General features: G+C 41.0%; 3 protein-coding genes across 6 annotated transcripts; 1 reads left to right on the forward strand and 2 right to left on the reverse strand.

Moving 5' to 3' along the window:
* The first annotated feature begins 80 nt into the window (after nucleotides 1-80).
* Nucleotides 81-3,707, forward strand: mapda (N6-Methyl-AMP deaminase). Its single transcript, XM_079223992.1, has 9 exons — nucleotides 81-285; nucleotides 555-615; nucleotides 735-822; nucleotides 927-1,008; nucleotides 1,155-1,281; nucleotides 2,049-2,129; nucleotides 2,206-2,344; nucleotides 2,416-2,516; nucleotides 3,164-3,707. The coding sequence occupies exons 1-9, from the start codon at nucleotides 245-247 to the stop codon at nucleotides 3,353-3,355; spliced, it is 912 nt and encodes a 303-aa protein (XP_079080118.1). The 5' UTR covers nucleotides 81-244; the 3' UTR covers nucleotides 3,356-3,707.
* Nucleotides 3,708-3,709: 2 nt separating this feature from the next.
* nat10 (N-acetyltransferase 10) lies at nucleotides 3,710-10,014 on the reverse strand. Its single transcript, XM_079223991.1, has 26 exons — nucleotides 9,844-10,014; nucleotides 9,604-9,726; nucleotides 9,460-9,521; nucleotides 9,256-9,370; nucleotides 8,839-8,946; nucleotides 8,574-8,707; nucleotides 8,386-8,479; nucleotides 8,175-8,273; nucleotides 7,941-8,077; nucleotides 7,502-7,626; nucleotides 7,129-7,279; nucleotides 6,677-6,773; nucleotides 6,451-6,567; nucleotides 6,116-6,217; nucleotides 5,954-6,028; nucleotides 5,749-5,865; nucleotides 5,494-5,627; nucleotides 5,354-5,402; nucleotides 5,169-5,265; nucleotides 4,972-5,079; nucleotides 4,717-4,889; nucleotides 4,494-4,613; nucleotides 4,290-4,388; nucleotides 4,110-4,183; nucleotides 3,935-4,015; nucleotides 3,710-3,857 (listed from the first exon to the last, which is right to left on the reverse strand). The coding sequence occupies exons 1-26, from the start codon at nucleotides 9,997-9,999 to the stop codon at nucleotides 3,713-3,715; spliced, it is 2,892 nt and encodes a 963-aa protein (XP_079080117.1). The 5' UTR covers nucleotides 10,000-10,014; the 3' UTR covers nucleotides 3,710-3,712.
* A 1,583-nt stretch (nucleotides 10,015-11,597) lies between these two features.
* Nucleotides 11,598-21,178, reverse strand: caprin1b (cell cycle associated protein 1b). Of its 4 annotated transcripts, none has more exons than XM_079224309.1 (18): nucleotides 21,054-21,178; nucleotides 19,410-19,574; nucleotides 19,142-19,204; nucleotides 18,941-19,027; nucleotides 18,587-18,825; nucleotides 18,412-18,494; nucleotides 16,451-16,675; nucleotides 16,282-16,334; nucleotides 16,105-16,188; nucleotides 15,000-15,203; nucleotides 14,817-14,925; nucleotides 14,644-14,705; nucleotides 14,459-14,551; nucleotides 13,797-13,943; nucleotides 13,310-13,460; nucleotides 12,976-13,152; nucleotides 12,253-12,359; nucleotides 11,598-12,146 (listed from the first exon to the last, which is right to left on the reverse strand). In XM_079224309.1, exons 2-18 carry the CDS (start codon nucleotides 19,572-19,574, stop codon nucleotides 12,060-12,062), a joined length of 2,136 nt encoding a protein of 711 aa, XP_079080435.1. In that variant the 5' UTR covers nucleotides 21,054-21,178; the 3' UTR covers nucleotides 11,598-12,059. The 4 variants fall into 4 exon arrangements, with proteins under 4 accessions (XP_079080435.1, XP_079080434.1, XP_079080433.1 ...); XM_079224308.1 differs by having other exon boundaries at nucleotides 12,976-13,155; XM_079224307.1 differs by having other exon boundaries at nucleotides 18,935-19,027.
* Nucleotides 21,179-22,262: the final 1,084 nt, after the last annotated feature.

Consider the following 22,262-nt stretch of genomic DNA (forward strand, 5'->3'; position numbering starts at 1 on the left):
CGGGAGCTGCCAAAAGTGGTAAGTCACAAACGTATTGTTACATCTTTGGAAGAGAAATGGAGTCGGAGGAGTTTGAAGACGGTAAAATGTATTCTAGTTAAATTAAATTTGTAGCGAGCGAGGTGCTAACGTCAGCGGTTTCAACTGTCACCAGGAGCTTCACGCGCACCTCAATGGCTCCGTCAGCTTCCACACCATCGAGAAACTCATCAAACGAAAACCGCATCTCAACATTGAACACGGCATGACTGCCATCGGCAAAGGTCAGCGGAGGACACTGGATGAGTGAGTGCAACTTGAATTACAAGTTTAATACGAGTGTTATTGACGAATTCATCAATTGGCGTAATTCGTGGTTACATCATTCGTTTAAGAAAAGAAGTATAGAAACAATATAGTTGGAATTAGAGGCATTTGTTTCTTTGTATCCAGTGGTAAATAAATACATTTTGTTCATGCTGACGATGTAAACTGACAATGGAAGGAGGAGTCCTTCCATTGTCAGTCTTTGTTCAACGGGTTAACGTTATATCAACATGGCGGCATGTCCGCAGGTGTTTTCAGGTCTTTAAGGTCGTTCATCAGCTGGTGGACACAGAGGAGGACATCCTGATGGTGAGTATAGGCTGTTTGTCTGTCAAAATAAAATTTCCTTTTTTTTAATGCAAAAAGATTGTGATTTTTTTGCCCAGAATATCAGTGACAGGTGTTTATTTTTCTTTCTTTCTTCCCAGGTGGCGACAGATGTCATCAGGGAGTTTGCGGCTGATGGTGTCAAATATTTAGAGCTGAGGAGTACCCCAAGGGACGAGAAAAAAACAGGTGAAGATGTCAACATGGAGCCTCTATTTCAATGTAATTTACTGCCGAGGTTGTTTTATCAAATTATTATGTTTTCAAGTTGTATTGTGTTTTTCTTTTTATAGGCTTGACAAAAAAGAGATATGTTGAAACAGTCATCAAAGCCATCAAACAGTGTAAGAGTGATGGACTGGACATTGATGTCAGGTAGGAAACGCCTGTTATTTACATTTTCAACAAGTCCAGAAATGTATTTCATCATTTACTCGGGATAAAACCACCAAAGTACTGCTTAGTGTTTGATTGTTGATCACAGTAGTGCACAATTTTCAATGCGTCCATTTCTCTTCAAGGTTTTTGGTGGCAATTGACCGCAGGAACGGGGCTGAAGTTGCCATGGAGACCGTGAAGCTTGCTGAGGAGTTCATGCTGTCGACTGACGGTTTGGTGTTGGGACTCGACCTCAGTGGAGATCCAACGGTCAGCCAATATTGCATAATATATGCATCATCACAGTTTTAAAACAACACTTGGTGATAGCTGTGACTGATCCCAGTACGCTGGAGTTTAAGATCAAAGGATATAACAAACACAAAGACTTGGATCTTGGTGTCAACACTTTCTGCCTTTTTCAGATGGTTGATGTATTTTTCATACAGATTTGTACTCCTTATATTACGCATCATGAGTTAAAACACTCACTAGTTTGGTACCAATTGGACAAGCTGTAGTTCTTACAATTCATGTCACACAGAGATTCCCTTATGATACTATCGTTTTTTCTATACATAATGAAAATAAAATGCATCAAAAACACAACAATACTTACGGTGTTTAATTTGTTCATCCTGCTCGCTGCAGTTCACTTTTTTGAGGTTTTATGAAATAGCTGTGCCTTATCCCAGTGTGGTGGATTAGTGCCAAAAAAGTATGACTTAGTGTTTCTACCTGTTAAGAGTTGTTTCTCTCAAACCGATCACAACAGGGTCTCTCTTGTGAAATTGTACTTTTTCAAAAGCTTCATTGCTGTTTGCAAATGTTCTTTTTGACAACCTGAGTAACACAAATGAAATGCTATTGAGCGCAAAGAACAGTACAGTTGATGCATCCAAACTTTAGCAAATCATATAGAAAATTATCTAGATTGAAAACCATTTACTCATTTTATCAAGGATTTTGTTTTTCCACTAACTGCATCTGATTTTGTCACAATACCTCCTGGTAATAAATGTAATTTTCATCCTAAGGTTGGCCATGGCAAAGATCTACTTCCTGCTCTGCAGAGGGCCAAGGACTGTGGACTGAAGTTGTCACTGCATCTCTCAGAAGTATGACCGTAATGTTATTCAATATCTGTAGTGACTATCTGTGAGTGAACTGACATGACAACAAAAACTGTTGCAGGTCCCATCACAGCTGGAGGAGTCAGAGTTGCTGTTGGATCTTCCTCCAGACAGGATCGGTCACGGCACCTTCTTGCATCCTGAAGTTGGTGGATCTCCAAGTCTTGTTGACAAAGTGGTGGCGAACAACATACCGCTGGGTAAGAGTGAGATGAAATTATTATTTTTGTGTGTGTGTGCGCAGTAAATTGATCAGATCTTTCTCTTGTAGAGCTTTGCCTGACATCAAACGTCAAAGGACAAACTGTACCGTGTTACTCCGAGCATCATTTCAAGTACTGGTATCAGAGGGGGCATCCAAGTGTGATTTGTGTAAGTTTCCTTCATTACACCACAGTCTGTTACCTTACTTTGACATGTATAAAAAGCGTTCCACCAAATCTAAAGATGTCATAGCATTACTATTCTATCACATTTGTATGACATTCTACACTATGCCTTTTTTATTCACTTTTATATCACTTACTATACTTTGACTGTATGGCTTAATCCACTATGGCTCTTTTATGACTATTTTTTACATATTACATTACACAAGGAATTTTGATGACTTTTTTAATGGGATAATATAATTAGACTGTTATTCATGGTCTAATTAACTGACTTTCTGGTTTTCCGTCATACTAGATTTTTAGACCTTTTCAGCATACGACATACATATGACTTTATCAGCATTTATTCAGCATACGACATACATATGACTTTATTTGGCATATTGTCTCGTTTATGGCTTTGTGACATAATAGGTCTTTAATAGGCTTACTATACTTTTACTTATGTATGGGGATATCTTTCTACAATGATTTGATGTATTATGACTTATTTTCCTTTTATATATGATGGCTTTCTAAATTGACAGGTTTTGATTACATCAGGGTTTCTCAAAGTTTGAATGACTGAGATGACACTTACTGGTTGAAGTTAACATGAATAATGATTTATTCTTTGTCACATTACAGACTGATGATAAGGGAGTCTTCAGTACAGACTTGTCTCAAGAATATCAGCTGGCAGCTTCCACATTTGGGCTCAGTCGTGAAGCTGTATGGAATCTCTCCCAGCAGGCCATCGACTGTATTTTTGCACCTGACGCCGTGAAACAGCAGCTCAAACAGAAGTGGGACGCTATAAAGCCTCAGGTGTTCAAGTGACACATTTAAAGTGGAACCTACAGCCAATATACCTCAAATGTCAGTTTTAAAGACTTTTCCATAACATTTTTATAAGAAAATGTTTGTAATAACAAAGTAAATTATATCTATTTAGTACACCAAGTGTAAGTGTGTTATTTTATACTAATATATAGAGATGTGCAATGTTGCACACATCATAAATCAAAGCAACAAACTTGTCATGACAAACTGTAGAAATGCATCTGGTGAGAATGTAAAAAGGCTAAGAATAAAAACACAATTTCAACCGTCATCCAGTCTTTTGGGTGCTCTCCAAATTACAGATGATTACCGATTCGTGTCCGCACACAGTCCTATCAACGGAGCTGATTAGAGTCACGCCATCTTCCCAAATTTGCCACGCTTGTCCTTGCTCTTCTTAAATTTGCTGTGTTGCATTTCTTTCTTTTGTACTTTCCCGTGCTCAGGAGCCCCATTGTTTGCTTTGGCGTTTCCCCCATCCAACTTCCTCTTCTTGTCACTGATTGGAGTAGAATATCGTTACAAACATGTTTTTACAGCAAACACACTTTTTGCCAAAGATCCAGAACAGTGTACCTCTTGATGCTAATAATCGTGGTGTTTCCTGCTTTCTTCAACACCTGGTCCCATTCTTCATCATCTCCACAGATCTTGTACCTGTGAAAACAAAAGGGAATCATTATAACTGCAGTAAATATTTCCCTATACATTTTAAATTCATACCGCTTCAAATAAATAACCTCATACTCACTCTTCCATGTCCATTTCCTTCACTTTCTCTACTTCCTGCTTGTGTTTCTCATCAAACTCCTTAGCAGCTTCATTCTATTAGTAAAAGATTCATCCTCACATGAGAAGTTGAAAACGACAAATGTTTGCTTGATAAACGACTACAACGATTTTGATGGTCAATGTATTGATCGCCACATACCAGATCATCAGTAAGGCTTCCGACAGTCGGCTCCATGTTAACGTCTTTCGTGGTCGCCATCTGTGCCTCAATGGCTTTCTCTTGGACACTGGTGAAGATCTAGTATAATAAATGCATTCAAAGTATTAATGTAGTTGCAATAGTTTTAAAAGGCAGCTTGTATGGGATCTTCTTTGTCATGTTTTCAATGGATTGTGAACTTACTTGTACAAACTTCCGGATCAGACGGTTGAAGAGTCCCATGAGCTGCGAGCTTGGGAGTTCAATTTCCTTTTCCAGCTGATCTACCGATTTGTGCTGTAACCCGATACCCAGCAGTAATGCCTAGAAAGAAGAAGAAGAAAAAAAAAAGGAAAAATCAACAACTATTGCCAAAAAACTGTATTCATGAAAAGGAAATCATCATAACCAATCCGGGGGAACTTACACACTGTGCGGCTGAGAGAGACACGTCCCCGAGCTGCTTGAGGAAAAAGATGCGAGCCACTGTGGGGATCAGGTCCATGATGAGGTGGTAGTCCACCATGCTCCTCGAATACAGTTCCAGACGTTTGAGGTCGTAAGGGCTGAAATGGGATGCCAGCTCAGCGCTAGTCAGAACTGTGAAGGTCAAAGAGAAGTTAGATGAGGCCTGCGAGACTCAGAGGAAATCTGATCCGGTTCGTTACTCGAAGAGTCTTACCGCTCGTCTCCTCCTTGGACTTCTTGTTCTGCAAGATGCTGAGTGACAGGCTCGGATGGAAGCGGCTGAACTGGTAGGAGAGGAGAGACAGGAAGCGCCGACGGAAATCTAAAGAAAACAAAACCTGTTCAGTCAAACTTCAAGTTTAAACAAACCAGAGCTCCAGAAGTAGTGCAGGAAAAGTTGTGGCATTTCACCTTTCCAGAAGGCAGACAGCCACTGGCTCTGTTCTGTGGCTTCATCCGTGTTCAGCTCCTTTAGCATCACACACGAGTGCTCCCCAGTCAGGTCATTCTACAGACAACCACACACACCAATAAGTACAGCACGTGACAACAGCACAATTTACACAAACATACTAGAACATGCATTTTATACTCACAGGGGTTTGTCTCAAGTAGACTGGAGTATAACCCGCTTTCCTCCAGAACCTGTCAGGTTGCAAAAATATTTGTTGACATTTCTAAATCTGCAAAACTATCTAGAAACCCTTCCCCTTTCTCCATATTCAAGGAAACTCACTTGAGTAGCTGTTTAGTAAGTCCATAAGAAACTCCGAGATAGTCCAGCCTCTCTGCTCTCCTCTCGCTCAGCTTCAGCAGCAGAGGAGGGAGCTCCTTCCGTGGAGTGATCACCTCCTCCAGCAGACTGACAGCCTGGACAAGAGACAACAACAAGGCCAATGCTTTATCTAATCTCTAAATTGTGTTTTTACTCTGGTTACACTTCATGAATTGGTGTCTTTTAAATATAGCTGAATTCATTTAATTGTATTACCTCACTGCTGACGGACGTGATCTCATTGGGATTTGAGCCTGTGCTCTCATCCATGGTGGGAAACTTGCCCTCATAGTACATCTGCAGCATTTCGAGAGCTCTGGAGCCGTAGCCCATCTAGTGGACAGGTTGAAAACCAGTTACATACAGTACATGCTGATTTATTCAAAACTGCGCAAACAGGCTGATGTACGCAAACGCTTACCCCTTGGTAGTCTGGATTTACAGCAATTCGCACAACTCTGGCTCCAGAGAGGCTTCCAAACTCTGGGTCTTGGAACTACAGAGAATGGAGCAGAGGATTTTAATAATGTTTGGAAACGTGCGCTGTAACGTTTTCGTCAAAAGATCTATGACCAGTGTGTACCTGCTCGGACACCGTCCAGGGAATGAGGTCACCAGAGGCCTTCTTTCCTCTGGACAGACTGTTAAGGATGGACTGGCGAGATATTTCTCCCTCCAGACACACCTGAGGGACAGAGAAAGACGACAGTGAGTCAACTCAATGAACATGACAAATACAAATATAAGATACAAGCAAAAAAATAAGAAAAAAGTGGGGGGCTGAAATTGCCTCTGAATGCAAATTAGGAATGGCTGATTTGGTGAAAGACTTTCCTCTGGACTTATTTTCCTCTTTGCTTTCAAATTAATGGAATGGGCTTCACTCTTGTTTCATGAGGGTGTCTAGGAGTGTCTTACCTGCACTACAGCGAGGACCTCAGGTAGAGAGTTCTGCGTGGGAGGAACAGGTGGCAGGAGACAGAAAAGGTGGTGGGCCGGAGCGTCAGACAACATCTGCAGGTCATTTGGTGAATTCTGGAACCAAAAAATAATTTGCGTGAATAAGAATGACTTCACACTGTGTCAAGGTGGGGATGTTCCTTGAGGAAAAGCAAGTTATGTGAATACAAACTAATAATATCACCTTATAGTGCGATGCCACGTACAGGGCCATTAACCTCTGCAGGAAAGCCTCAGAGGCCTTGTGGTAACAGAAGAGCGTGTCCCTGTTCACATAATAGCTGAAACATGTGAATTAAGGACAAATACAGAAGAAACGATAACTTGTTTTGCTTTAGACATGTTATAAAAAAATAGTACGTTGAAAAAAAAACACAATATATTGTGTTGAATAAAAGTATTTAAAAAAGGCATTGTTGTACATTGAAGCAATCACAAAAAAAGTCATAGAATAGTGTGTTAAAAAATGTATTAAAAAAGTGTAGCACGTCAAAAAGTCATTAAAAAGTAATAGAAAATAGTATGTAGAAAAAAAAGATACACACCAGTCATCGTATAGTATTTTGAAAAGGTCATAAAAAACATTGTTGGTCTTAACTGGGCTAACATTAATCCTTTAAAGTGCATGAAGGATACAGGTCACACGCCTGCGGGAGTGGGCAGCCAGAAATGAGCCTGGGTATGTTCAGACAGTCGAGACAGAGCAGGTCATTCAGCCACTTCTCGACCGCGTCCCCTGGAGCGTACCGAATAGACTCTTGAAGAGAAATCTCGTGGAGAGAGCGAGCTGTGAAAGGGACAGATGAACAGCAGTCAGTCCATCCATGTCCTGCCATTTGTTATGAGTCTATCCATGTTACTCTCATTTGTGATCAAGACCCAGAGATACTTTAACTAATTCACTTTGGGCAGCAAGTCACTCCAAACCCGGAGGGAGCGATCCACCGTTTTCAGAGAAACATGGCAGTTACACAGTTCCATAGAAAATAAAAAACACTAAGATATTTACCGGCTGCTAGCCTCTCTGTGTTGGTGGTCCTGTTCTCTGCCGACATGCTCTGCTGACTCTCGGCACTCTGCTGCCTCAACTGCTGAATCAGTTTGAGGGAAAGAGAGCGCCCAGTGCCTTCATACCTGCAGAGATGAAGGGGAAAAGAAATGCAGATAGCTTCAGTTGAAATGAAGAAGCAATTTAGGAATCAACAGAAATATCAACTATTTCAGAAATTGATTATTTATAGTGACTGGTTGTAGCTTCTCAAGTGTGAAAACTTGCTTATGTTCTTAGTCTATGATACCACACTGAATATATTTGGGTTTCTTCAACATCACTGGTCATGAAATCCATAATACTTAAAATAGTTTCTCCAATTGTTTGTGTGTAATCTTGTTGGACAAAAGCAATGCTGCATTTGATGCTGTGCATATCCTCCGTCCCCATTACTGACCCGTTGATGGTCGAAGCCATGAAAACCAGATACGGCCCCAGCAGTTTCTTAACCAGAGGGAGAGGGATGGCTGCAGCCTCATCAATGACCAGCAGTTCAGCCTGGCCCAGCTTCACTGCATCACCTGGGTGAATGTACTGCGGGGCACATGAACAGGAAGATCAGATATCCGAGTATTTCTACTACAGTAAAAAAAAAACAAGAATCGGAGAAGAGTGGCGTGGTCTTGTTTACCTGAATCGTCTGTCGGTGTTCTTTGAAGATGTTCACCCGCACCACAGCTTTGTTGAAGTCTGGATTCAAAGACTGGATGATTTCATAATCAAGATGCTCCTACAAATGCACAAAAGTATATAAAGTGGTTATTGCTGTACCGTCGCTGATAAAAGGGTCAGCTAGATGAAATGTAATGCAATGATATGGAGAAGATTGGCAGGCAGCCTACCTGATACTGTAGAGCATCAAAGCCTTTGAAGATGAACTCAAACATGGTATGGAGGTTGTCCGGGCTCGGTGAGGTTACAAAGATATTGGAGTAGCTGTAAAGAACAACAGGCCATCATGAGCAAAAAGTGTAAGACAATGTAATAGACAAAACTGATATTTGTATGACATCATAAAACTAATCTGTACCCAAAAGCCACAGCTCCAGCGACAGCCAGCCCGAGTGCTGCAGACTTGCCTCGACCTCGGGCAGCAGTGAGCGCCACAGTGCTCCTCAGAGTCTTCTCTGAGGTCGCCTCAATGAACTTCAGCACTCCTTTAGCCTGGAGGACAATGCAAACCGTGAAAGTTACGTTTTATTATGGATACCGGGGTGTCATGTCTATGGAACACTGCTGTGATCTGTTGGTGTAAAGTAAATGTGTAACGGGGCTCTTTAGTGAGAGGTCCTAACCTGGTCCATGGTCTTGCAGCAATCCACCAACACACCCACAGGCTGAGTGTCCTGAAGAGACTCCTTCAGATCCTTCAGCTCTTGTTCTCGTGGAGACAGACCCTCTTCCTGAAGGGAACGAGATGACCGGTCAGAAATCAGTGACCAAGTAGCCAACAAACAAGCAAACTATATTTATTCAGCACTTGTCAAAACAGAAGACAAAAGTACTTTTGTGGTTTAAATATTCGTGAAAGACTTCATTAAATATTTTGTTTTCTTCAAACAAATTGCCAAAAACTTGGTAATATTTACTTATTAGAACAGAGAAAAGCAGAAAATGAGGAGCTCTAGAAAAAAGTAAATGTTCTTCATATTCAATTGATAATTTACTTAAACATATAAATCAATAGATTATTTTCTGTTTAACATAATTACCTGAGTCTTTGGAGGCACAGGCTTGATGTTCGCCATGTGGCTGGAGATTGGCAGGACGTTGAGTTGGTCATCAATGACAACACAGTTTTTGCAGGATGCAAGCGACAGAATGAATCTAGAAAAAGTGGAACAAAATGAAAACATATGGTAAAACGGTTGGCTCCAAATGCACCAATATTCCATGAAAGGCAGAGGAGAGCTTACCTCTCATTGAACCGTCCCACCACATCCTGATGAGCCTCTGTCCGGTATCTAGAGTGTACGTCCTGGATGAAAACAACCAACAGTTAGTCTAAGTCAATCAAATAGAGTTGGACATGTATGGCGATGGAACAGGCATGGTCTTACCATGGTCATAGTGTAAAGTTGCTTGAGAGAGTTCATTGTCCTGAGCAGAATCACCACTATGCCACCTCCTTCTACCGTCTCAACAGTTCTCGCCAAGAGATTGGGAGTGAGGGCTTCGAAGTCCTGTGTGGCACAAAAAACAATAGAGCCTAAGAGTCAAATACATTTATTCTACAGCAGTGATTCCCAACCTCTATCCTCACTTGTTTTTTTTTTTACAGCTAATGAAGAATAACTCACCTGCAGGACGCACATTCCGTAGGTGTTCCCCAGGATCTTATGTGTCTCGTTGTAGTAGCAGTATCGGATGTTGGTTGCAGCGATGAAGAGTTCAAACGGGTCATCCTGATTCAGATTCAAAGTGCCAGTTTGTATCTTCTTCTGCAGCTGTCTCATGCGCTTCCTCCGGTTGCTGTTTTAGACATTTTGAAAAAGTAAACACCCTTCTCCTTTATGACACAATAAATGGTAGACAGTTCAATCTTTTGAGATGTCTTTACACACACCTGCTGAATCCCAGCTCTTTTTTGTAGCACCAAAGTACAGACGGTCTTGCTCTGACGGTGGCTTTGGACAGCATGTGATGCAGAATCACAACCTGGATCAGAGACATGTTTAATATGGTTGATTCCCCATGCAAAGAGACATAATTGAAACTGATCAATGTCCCTGAAAGGAACAGGTAAGGAAGGATTACCTGATCTCTGCCACGATCTCCCACCACCACAAATATGGTCCGATGCTTCAGAGCGACTCCATTCTCTATCTGGACACGGATCCTGTTGTCCACCTTCTTGCGGATTGTCGCCATTGTTCACTGAGGGAAGTCAAGAAGAAGAAAAAACGTCGAAGAACATCATAGATATAGAGTGGCATAAACGTCTAGTACAACCCATGAAGTTATGTCAAAATTAAATGAGAGGAAGGATAGACTGGAGCAAACTTGATGCCAAAACAAACGGAGAGTTAATGGAAACCAAACTCTGCCGCAACGCGATGAAGGAAAGCAGAATTAAACACTTTGTTTGCAATAGTTACCTTCTTGTTACACACAATCTGGCTGTTGTTCAACCTTCATGCAATTCAAATAAGTCCAGGGCTGATTTTACATGCCAGCCATCATGCTGTTGATACACTCACGTGGAGACGTCCGTTCATGGAGGACCCCAGGTGCAGCGTCATAACTGCGCGACGGTTTCGAAGTAGGGCCGTCCTTTCCCCGAATTTAGTCTGCCAGGTGGAATCCTCTACAACTGAAACGACTTAAATTGCAGCAATACTTAGGAAATCGATGAAGTCGATCTGTGTCATTAACTTGTTAGAAGGTTTCCTTAGTTTCATAGTAAGTAAAGTATCGGTGGTTTGGGCTGATTGGGTGGTAAAAGAGAACAATCTGAAAACTTTCAACCAGAATATAGTTCCTGGAAAATTGTTGTGCGCATTTTTCGCCGTTTTGTTTAAGTTACACGATGGATCAATCGACCATGGCCTATTGCTTCAGTTAAAACTTAAAGTTAAGTGGTGTGACGATGATCGGCATTTGGGACCCAGTTTTAATGGTTTAAATCGACTGTTGATTCCAACGTCGGACGCATACCGTTATGAACTCTTGCCTGTGAGCAGCAGCTCAGGGGGAGGAAACCACCCTCAACATGTGCGCGCGGCAGCATCCCTTCTAAATACAGCGTGAACAATGAATTAAAGTTACATCTTGTTTTCTTCAAAGCAGTCGAGAATTTGTTAACACAATTACACTTTAAACAAATACAACTGCTTATTGTAAAAATAAAGTACAGCAGTTTCAACAGTGATTTGAGCAAAATGTTGCTGTATCACAGGCTGCTGAAAAGTAATGTAATACATTAAACATTCAAAATAAAAAAGACAATCAACCCAGAGTACAAAATCATTAGATTATCCACTGCAGTATTTAATAGTTGACATATTTTCATTTCATTTTACTGTACAGCAGAGAACTGAGGCTGAAGCATGGGTATGCAACACAACTTTATTGAAACTCTTGAAGCAACATCAATTTACAAACAAGGAAACGGGAGCTCATTGAACATAAAAAGGTTTTTTTTAGAACCAAAATGACAGGAAAGAACCGAGAAGGGGAATAAACTCCCATGGGTTGGACCAGCAGTGGCAGGTGCATTTTTTTTTATACAAAAAATAACTTATGAAATCTTTCAAGTTTACAGGAATATTGTTAACACAAGGCTTATGTAAATCGATGATTGGATTTACAGCTCAGCTTGTGTTTCAGACTTTAAATGATTTATTATTTCCAAATATCAAAGCAGGCATTACTTTGATTTAAGAGACAGGAAAAATACCACTGATGAACAAAAAAAAAAAAGAGAACATGAGTGAGCTTGGGCAAATGCATTCTTGAATTTTGAATTTTCAGTGTGGTGCAAGTTAATCAGTCACAGTCATTATGAAAGGCCTTTTCAGGATCGTATTGCCTGAGTGCTGCCTCTCGACACCCCTCTGGGTCCCTGACCAGCGCCGCGCTTGTAGTTTGGTTGGTAACCATCCTTGAGCAACCGAGGGGAAAAGGAGAGACATTTTAGAAACTACTTCTAGAGACAGCAAAGATGACTTTAACACATCCAGGGTAAGGTCTGAATGGCTCTTTCATACCCTCTGATAATTTCCGTTTGAGTAATCCCGAGGTGTGTTGAACTGAGTCTGTCCATAACCAGAGTTTGGAGTGTTGGCGAAAGGAGGACGATAACCATCGTAGCCACCTAAAATAGGAAGAGTTTAAACTTAAAATGCTTCTCTTGAGATAAACAAAAAAATAAGCTCTGACTCGTTAGCCTTTTTCAGATGCATGCAATTTTACATGACAACAAGCACATGCGTGACTTTAACATGTAAATCCCTGCAATCTAAAAGTCAAGCGGAGTATCACCTCCACAGAAACCCTAAAAAACTAATCTGAATTGAATCAGAATGCCTTAAAATTAACTAAAAGACAACGGCAGCATTAGGTTAAATACACACAGAAATCAAATTCACTTCATGTTCCTTTTTTTAAGAGACCTGTAATATTTATCATCAAATACAAGACAATAACACGTGTTTAATAGCTGAAAAGGTGTAACGATTCTTATGTGAGATTGGTCTATAAAAGCAGCTAGCGACCTGAGACAGCCTATAACTTTAAGCCTCAATATGATTTAAACAGGTGAGTTATATAACAATATAACCCCTGTGCCGTTGTCATAAACGAGAAAATTAGCTACCGAATGTGGTGTAAAGTTGGCCATTTTACTATGGAGGTCTATGGCCATTCCAGGAACAGCTATTTTTTGGCTTCATTCTTCAGCACCAGAGGTTGCCAACTGGTGGTGATCTTACCTCTGAATCCATTCGATGAGCCTCTGTAGCCATTGATCATGCCCCTGGCATTGCGAGGTCCGCCGCGAGACATGCCTCTGCTGTTGTAGAAGGACTGACCCTGTCTGACGAAGCCTGGGCCCTGCTGGGGAGGCTGTTGATGGCCTCCTGACTGGTCTTGGGAATGAAAGGCACCAACTACTAAAAAAAACACAAGAGTTGGTTTGCCCCAGAACAGATGCACGTCAATCTTCAGCCAAAGTCGAACACACAGTATTTACATAGAGGCAGGAAGGAAAATCTGGCACAATCAATCCAGCAAGTAAATAATAACGCAAACTAAAAATCAACCCACCAGATTGCAGTTGTTCTGGCTGCATCTCAGCCTCCACAGGATGCTGCGGCTGGCTGCTGAAGGCTTGGTTGTAGTTGTTCTGGTATTGGCTGGCCTGGTTCAAAGCCTCCGTCTCATTAGCTGGTGGGACCGGGGCATTGAGGTTGAACACCTGAGAGAACAAGGGCCATATTGTGGTGAAGCCAAAACCAGAGGAAAGGTCACAGGCTCATTAGGAGTTAAGTCCGTTACTCATTATTTCCTGGACATAGCCGCTTCACGACAAACCCATACAACTGCAATATGATGAGAGGGCACTTAAGGACTCCACAAGCAATTCCTAATGGAAGTGTTTAGTGATTCTCTATTTTAAATTCCACTGACAGTGGTGCACGGATTCCTGCGGAGACCCTTTCTTTAACTGCACGACTGGCCAAATAGTCACAATAAATGCTTTTAATACAGAAACTATTTGATAACGCAGGCAATTCTTCAGTAAGTTCCTTACTGTCTGCATTGACTGGAATGGTGCTGCGTTGACATTGATGCCACTGCTGTGTGGAGCTTTGGAAACAGGCTGGAAAACTTGCGTTTGAGAGACAGGTGGGTGAGCTGTAGAGGGCGGAGGCTGCTCTGACGACAAGGACATGGAGGTCTGTCGAAGATGGAAAACACAAGTTCAGCAGGCCGAAACATTTTTCAACGTCATATTATTTAAGTGGAGGCTTCACTATTAATTCCATTTATTTACATTTTCTTGGCCAGAACAAAAGATGAGATGGCGATATGAAGTATGCTGTTAACTGAGGTCATGTCCTTGGTATTTTCCCTGGCTATTTAAATTATTTAGCAACCTTCAACTAACTACTTGCCTCAGTGGACATTTTATAGGCCGATTCCAGTATGTTTAGACTACTTTAGTCTACTAAATACACCACTGGGTCTGGGTCTCTGTTTATATCATTATGCGGTACCTTGCTTTGAGAATTATAAACATGTTTTGAACCTTTAAAAAAATAAAATATATAAATGCACCTTTGAAAAAATATGTCTTAATAAAAATGTCTTAAGTTAGACAAGTTCCCTGAATTAAATCAGGTAAAATCTGATCAAATATACGAGGACTAACTTGTTCAAACAAAGGGACTCTTTCACAGGCACCATGTTTACCTGGTTGGGGTCGATTGTTTCTGTTGAGGGTCGAGGATCTGGCGTGTGTGAGGTCTGATACATGGGGGGTGGAGTCGGGGAGACGATAGGAACCTGAAAACAGTCAAAATTAAACATATTCTCTCTCAAGATGTCTTCAACGTGGGCACACCATCAGTGTTGTCCATTCAAGATTGATTGCTTACTTGTGTGGGCTCAGGTTGGACAGGAACAGTGCTGGGTTGCGATAGCCGGGTTTCTGGGTGAACTAAGAAGATCATTGCAATTTAGTAAACCAGAAAAGTCATGTCAAGCTCTTAAGTCTGACGATTACACAACACAAGGCATCATAACCAAGTTTTCTCTTTGTAAAACATACCTGGAGGACACCCAATCTGTGGCAAGTCCATGTTCTGAGCAGGTTTCATAGGCTGTGCTGAGACAATGGCAGGGTCAATGGGCTGTCCGTCAAACTCCAGCATGGAGTCCTGAGAGCAGAGAAGTGATTAGCAACGTGCTTAATATCTTCAGCAATCAGTGGTTACTAGCACAAAGTTCCCACCTGCATGAAGTTGTACGTTCCCTGCATCTGTGCCATTAAGTCCTGCACCACCTGCTTCCTGGCCAGGGGGTCAGATGGTGGCACAGGAGACACCAAGTCCAAGGGATGGGTCTCCAGGGCAACAGGTGAAGCCGCAGGCTGCATAGGCGGCGGCGGCTGCTGCTGCTGCTGCTGCTGCTGCTGCTGCAGCATGACACTGGCTGCCTGAGAGTGGAAGACAGGCAGAACAGGTGAATAAGGAACATACAGGACGAGGAATAACTGGTGTAGAGCTTATTGGATGCTGGTTGCACAAAGGTGATTATGCTTGACGTGTTGACAGTATTCTCTTCAGCACCAGGGGATGTACAAACAAAATATTCTGTGAAGCCCACAGGTGCAACTCCTCAATGCTGAGAAGGAATTGTAATTAACTGTAAACTCGTATCTCATATTCATCGACATACTTTAACTTCTTCCTTTACAGGGAATGTATTAAGGCCAAACGTATTTGGAACAACAAATGTAATATAATGAAACAAAGGTTGAATATCCTGTAAACAAATAGGATTTAGCTGGAAATATTATTGACTGAAATTAAATAAAAGCATTTCAAACTAAATGCCCTCCTTTCTCACATCCTGAGACATTATTAGTGAAAATAAATTGATAATTTTTCTGAATTAAATAATTTTCTTTTATCAGTACTTGTGGCAGTCATGTCTGCGCAGTGGGCGTTTAGTCAGTGCTGTAGTGTCCCCGAGCTTAAGTCAGTGATGAAGGAGATCCATTTAAATATTGACCATGCCATGTCTCAAATCATCTATAGTTAGCCGACTTATAAAACATAGTACACTACATTTCTTCCAGAGACACCATTGCCTTTCTGACTATGTAACTGCAGCTACCACAACAATAATTTGCAGAATTATGGAACAATATCGGTCAAATGGCTAAAACATCTGAAAAATACTTTCTAGCAGAGGTCACGTGATAACAGCATCAGCCACATTGCTTATTTGAGCAAAGAGTATTTTGTTGTTTAATATATGGACAAATATTTATCAACACAAGAGAGGAAAAAAGTTAACTGCATTCCCATAAAAGCAATATCTCTGCAGCATACCTCTGTTTCCATGGTCCACTCATCCCCCTGCTCCTTCTCACTGCCGCTGTATGTGCCGTCTGGAATGAACTGTCTGTTTATAAACTAGAGGGGAAAAAAAAAGTATAATCAGCACAATGCAAAAAAAAACAATATCATCAGCCAAGACTTCACTGGAAACAGGACAATTAATCTCACCTCTGTGGTTTCCACCGCAATGGAATCTGTGAACTCCTCAATTATTTCAGTTTCTGTAAAGAGAAAAACTATTTAGAGAATGCACTACCGATATTGTTATGGCTTCATTACATGAGCATTTCAAAAACAGTGAGTTTAATGTAGCATGACTTCAGAGAGTGATCAGGACCTGGATCAGCAGTCTGACTCTGCTCTTCTGCTTCCGACGATTCAGCTACTACAGCAGCGGCTACTGCTGCTGCTGCAACTGTTGTCGCAGCCGCCGCCACTGCTGAGGCTGGCTCTTCCTCTTCCTCGTCTTCCTCCTCCTCACACACTCCGTTTTGGTGAGATGGAACCCGGTCAAAGTACCCACTCAGCAGAGCCTGGTCCAAAGTCTCTCTCAGTGCCTTGTCTAGGAGAGGAATAATATAGTGAGCAATTAAATCAAAAGCAAGTCATACAAATCACAACAATCAAACAATGTTCTTAGCTGCTGCTGCTCAGTCTAAAATAAAAGAAATAAAAAAGCTAAAAGCCTACAGATCACAGTGTAGAGGTGAACTACCACATCAGCTGGCGATTGAGGCAGAAGACCATGAAATCAAGGAAGAACACCGTACCTGTAAAGCTAGGTAGGTTTGTATTTACTGTTATAATCATTTATAAATCAGCACGTGTTTACATTCAGTAAACTTTTATTATTTAATGATTGCATGACAGTCTGGACGAGGCAGACCGAAGGAAAGCTATGATTGGCACGTCTGCCTCTGAGGATTGGGACTTCGTTAAGGGCTTGCAAAGTAAATGTCTACTTTCACAAGTGAAGATAGAGTCTTTAAAAATGTTAAAAAACTTAAAAAAAACTACATAACGATTAGAACAACGATTGGTCGACTAATTGACCAAAAATAATACCACGATGTAGTATGTCCGTCCGTGTCCATCCGTGTCTCCCCCCCACCCCCCCGAAGCTGTAAACCTAGGGGAAACACTGAGTGTTATTTCCTTTACTGCATCAGGCCAAGAAGTCTGCTGCTGCCTGAATAAATATCTTCCCTGAGTCACCAAATGAGACCTCCTTACTGAGGTAAAAGTGTTGGCCGGTGTCACTACTGTGAACTGGGTCACAAGTATCCCAATGTGGCTCCAGAGATCTGACCAGTAGAACCACAGGCGGCAGGGCCACTGGCACCCTGCCCCGGCTGCTGAGTCAGGGTGAGCCCACAGCGCTCAGCCCCCAAGCAGAATGCAGCAGTGCGAGCCCTGAAGTCAGATCGCTGAGAATGCAGTACGCCCATATCCCCAAGCCCTGATTTTTCACGTCACAGCACTGCACACAAGTTGCTTTAACAAAATACAATGCATTATGACAAAAAGGTTATGTTTAGATCATTTGACAACTCTATCTACCTTGAGATTACTCAGATGTACAGTTTGTGACTATTCACTCATTGCCAGCCTCAACACAATAAAAGCTTGCCAATGACTGCTGTGGCACCAACCATCTGATACAATGGCCTGCCAACTATTTTCACCACCAGCTGGGCATCAACATAAAGCCAGTTTGACTTAAATAATGAATCCCCTTTTATGTCAACTTTATTTTGCCGTCACTGATAATTAATTTCAACACTGATCTTGCTGACAGTTATTTTGTCTGTGAATGGTTTCATCATCGGTCTATAAAATGTCAGTAAATAGCAAAGAAAATGCTCATCACCAGTTTTCCAGGCCTGAGTTATTGTCTTAAAATTGCTTGTTTTGTCTAAAAACCCAAGACACAAATATATTTAGTTTATAATTATACAAGAATAAGAAAACCAGAAAATAGTAACCAGTTATTTAAAAAAATATTTCTTAAAAATTCCCGTAAATGTCGAACTGATTATCCTTCAGTCAATCCCAAAAGGAAGAAGTGGATGACTTGAGTGTCAAATCAGCACTGACTTTCTCTTTTCTTGTCCATCATTAATTTGTTCTTGAGCGACATGAAATTGTGCTTATGGTTGGTCATTATGGTACCAATAAACTCAACAGACAATCAGTTGTGTTTCTAATTACAAAGACTTTTGTGCAAACAAATACTGTACAAACTCAATGAACTCTACTATTCAATCATTCCTAGTCTCCCAGTTAAATTCCACTTACATGTTGTCCCAACCACAGCCTTGTCCTTCCCTTCCAGCAGGTCCCAGAGGTGCACAGATGCTTCTTCATACTGGTCAACCAACCTGTAGTGTAGAGATAAGTTGTATGGTTCCCCTTGTTAAAAACAAGTATTTTGCATCTCAACTTCCCCCAGATATCAATGCCTCTGACCTACCTGACGTTTTGGTCACGGTCTGGCCCCACTAGCTTGTAGAACTCATCAAAAGCTGCAAGGTCTGCATCGGTCAGCAGTGGTGAGCCGCCAACTCCCTGCTTCAGGTCCTGCCGCACATTGTCCTCTCCCAGCCGGTCCAGAAGGAACTGCAGCTCCAGAATTGTCTTCAGCCTCCTTTGCTCTGCCTCCTCCCGCTGCAGCTGCTCCCGCCGTGCGGACTTCTTCACCACCTTCTGGATCTAATAATAATAATAATAACAACAACAATATACGTGAGCCACATAAAGTCAAGGTACTAAAAGTGGACACCATTCTGAGGCAACATAACAAATAAAAAAAATCAGTCACCCTTACATCTTGTCCCAGGGTGATGAACGTCTTCTGCAACTCTCGGCCAAATTCCAAGTTATATGTGATTTCCTGGAATTTGGTGAGTGCATCCTGGAAAGACAAAAGAAAAAAATGACACATTGATATGTTGTAAACTCTATTAATATTGAATTACAGGATTATTTGTTCTTATGTACAAAATGATGAAAGCTTCAATGCACCCACCAACTGGTCCTGATTGAGACTCTCTCCTTTCTCCTTCCTGACTTGATAGTCATCCAGTTTACTCTGTAAAAGAACAATGCAGCAAACCGTTCAATATGTTAATGTTTCTCTAAAAAAGTGACACATTTAGTTTTTTTAGGGCACTTCAGCTATGGATTGCTTCTCCATGGGACAACTGTCATGCTGTACTCATACTGTACCCTAACAAAGACATAGGAATGTTGTTTTCATAAAGGATCAGGAACAAATGGCTCTCGACAGAACTCACCTTTTTCTTCTCCATGTTGCGGACCTTCTTGTCGAGGACACACAACACTTGCTTCATAACTTCAGACTGTCCGCCGAGTGCAAAATTGCCCATTGACCCTGGAGCGGATCCCACATCTGGGCTGGCAGACTGCACTGTCCTATTTGCATTCATCGCTGAGGGCATCTAGAGATTGTGAAGTGTGAATGGTTAACCTCTAGTGTTAATAAAGAGGCCTCCACATATAGATATTAAATAGAAAAAAAACAAAGGATTCATTGATGCTTGTCGTCAGAATGAGTTGAAATATGTCAAAATTATGGTTGATCAGACTTTTAAGTCACTAAATGCTGCATGATGTCTATTGTGGACAAAAAGATTAGGGCTGCAGCTAACAATTTCTTTCTATATAGATTATTTTGTCAATTATGTTCTCAGTTTAATTAATCACCTAGTTTGTAAACGGTCAATAATAGTGGAAAATGCACCAATCAAATACTCCAGATCAGTATAAGTGCCGATTCAGTTTCTTTGTCAATAGCATTATTCATTACATTAATTCAGCCATGGCAGGCCCACAACTCAGTTATGTTTACTTCAAAACAAGTAAATTTATTTCGTGACAAGTAGATTTTAAATTTGGGAAATAGAAAACAAAAGATATTTGGATGAGCCATTTGTATCTGCAGTTACTCTAAGTTGAGTTATCAGGAGAGTTAAGGTTGGATCATTGCGTTCCAAAAAAATAGCAACAAATGTCAGGTCATAGTTTACAAAGGCCCAAATAAATATATTCAAATTACAAATAGTCCAAAACCTGATGGTAAGAGTTTGCCGTTTTCAAAATAGAGTGTAGAAACCTGGGCACATGAGTGTTCACATTTGTGAAGCTGGAACCTGTAAACAAAATAGTTTGGGTATTTTTGCTTTAACAATAACTCAATTGACTGTTTACAAAATGTGTTGTACAGTGGGTTGATGGATTTATGAACTGACATGTTCTACATGAGATAGTCAGATTGCAGGATACAGTGAGCCAAGATGAATAGATTGACAGATGAGATGAATGTCACATAAATCAAATGTCAATTAGATTACACACGTACTGACAAAAGTAAACATCGTAATATACAGAATAACGAAAGTGGTTGAGGTGGGATTTAATAGCACAAGAACAGCAAGTAACAAGTGGTGGCTCACGATCAATGTAAACTAACGGTAAGCTAGGTATAAACAAAATATAGACAGGAAATATAGCTTCATAACTAAATTATACCGCAAGTCGTTCTACAGTCTCAAAACCCGTTTCATCATGGCAACTAGCTAACTTTGGTCTGAACTGTGTGTGAACTGAAGGGAGGACGGATTTAAACCCCGCGTTAAACCTTTTCACAATATTTCCCTTACAACTGCAGCCACAATGCTGCATCTTCGCCTCGCAGCAGTGTGGCTAAAAGCCCCCCAAACAGTGGGGTCAGCTCGCCGTTGTTATCTCTGAGGTTTGGTAAAATGGCCCTTGCCGCACACCCGTTAGCACAGACCATTGACTTAGTAGCATCTTCACGCATTGCTAGCTTGGTTGTCTGGTAGCTACAGCGACGCGTGCTAATCAGCAGCCGGCCGGGAGCTGCGTTACCTTGGCAGCACGACTACGGATTCACCCACCTTGATGGTATGTATCCACAGGGGAGCTTGCTAGCGAATTGTACGAAACGGCCAAGTTGTTATTATTGTTGTGTTGCTTTATTTTTCTCTTTCACTCTAGTGTGGGATCCGCCCCGCCGGCCTCACCGACAACTGAGACTGTACGAAAGACTGAGAAACTCTTTATAAAGGCGAAGGTCCGTTTTCAGCTGTCAAAGATATACCTGAACAGAAAAAACACACGAACAAACTCCGAAAGAGCTTAGTTTTATCAATAGTAATATATTAATCCAAAACATGGAAATAGTTTATCGAATGTTTAATTACATGTTAACTTTGCTGCAATTAAACGTTGAAAAGCTGCTATTTGTGATCAGGCAAAAAATTCAACAGCCGCTTGGCAGAAAATCTGCACAATCATTAGCTTTGATTGGGCTATTCTATTCTATTGCTGTGCCATATAAAGTATGTTTTTCTGCAGTAGCTGTCCCATCCCACTGTAAGCATGTGCTGGCGTGGTTCACAGCTGCTTAACTTCATACATTACTCATGATAATACATGACTGTGTTATCTTTCGCACATCAGTTTGAAGTTCAAGTTCAGCATGAAATTGGGCATTTTAATATCTGAAGATGTCGTTAAAAATACCTTCTTATAAGTTACAGTTCAAAGTTCAAATTTGAGTAACTACTTTGCAAAATATTAAATAGTATGGCAAAAGTCTGATTCAAAATCCAGAAACCAAACACACTAATAAAGCCAAACTATAGATATTTGAAGATGTCCCCCATGAACCAATAATAACATCAATAACAACATCATTATTTCAATATAATAATACATTCTAAAAGTTATTTTTGATTTCTGAGTAGGTCCAATTTAAAATAGGCTGCACGAAGTGTCAAAAAGGGCTGTTTGAGTCAGCCAGACCTGTCCAGATATTTTTTTCTAAAACTAATGTAATACATCAGTACATTTGAATGAAACTATTCTTAGAACCCTGTTTATTTTAAATATGCAAATACATGGTCTATATATGACTGGTTACAATTGTTGTTCCAGAAAAAAATAGACACTTTGCTCATCAGGAGAGTTACTGAATACTCATTACCCTGTGCTGCCCATGTGGTCTGCCCCTTATGGATAAATGCATTTATGTGTTCTAAATCCAGATGGATGTAAAATTGACCATCGAAAGATTATCCTGCAATATTGCTAGTTTGAAATCC

The sequence above is a fragment of the Taurulus bubalis genome (assembly GCF_910589615.1).
Source record: "Taurulus bubalis genome assembly, chromosome: 9".
NCBI classification, from domain to species: Eukaryota; Metazoa; Chordata; class Actinopteri; order Perciformes; family Cottidae; genus Taurulus; species Taurulus bubalis.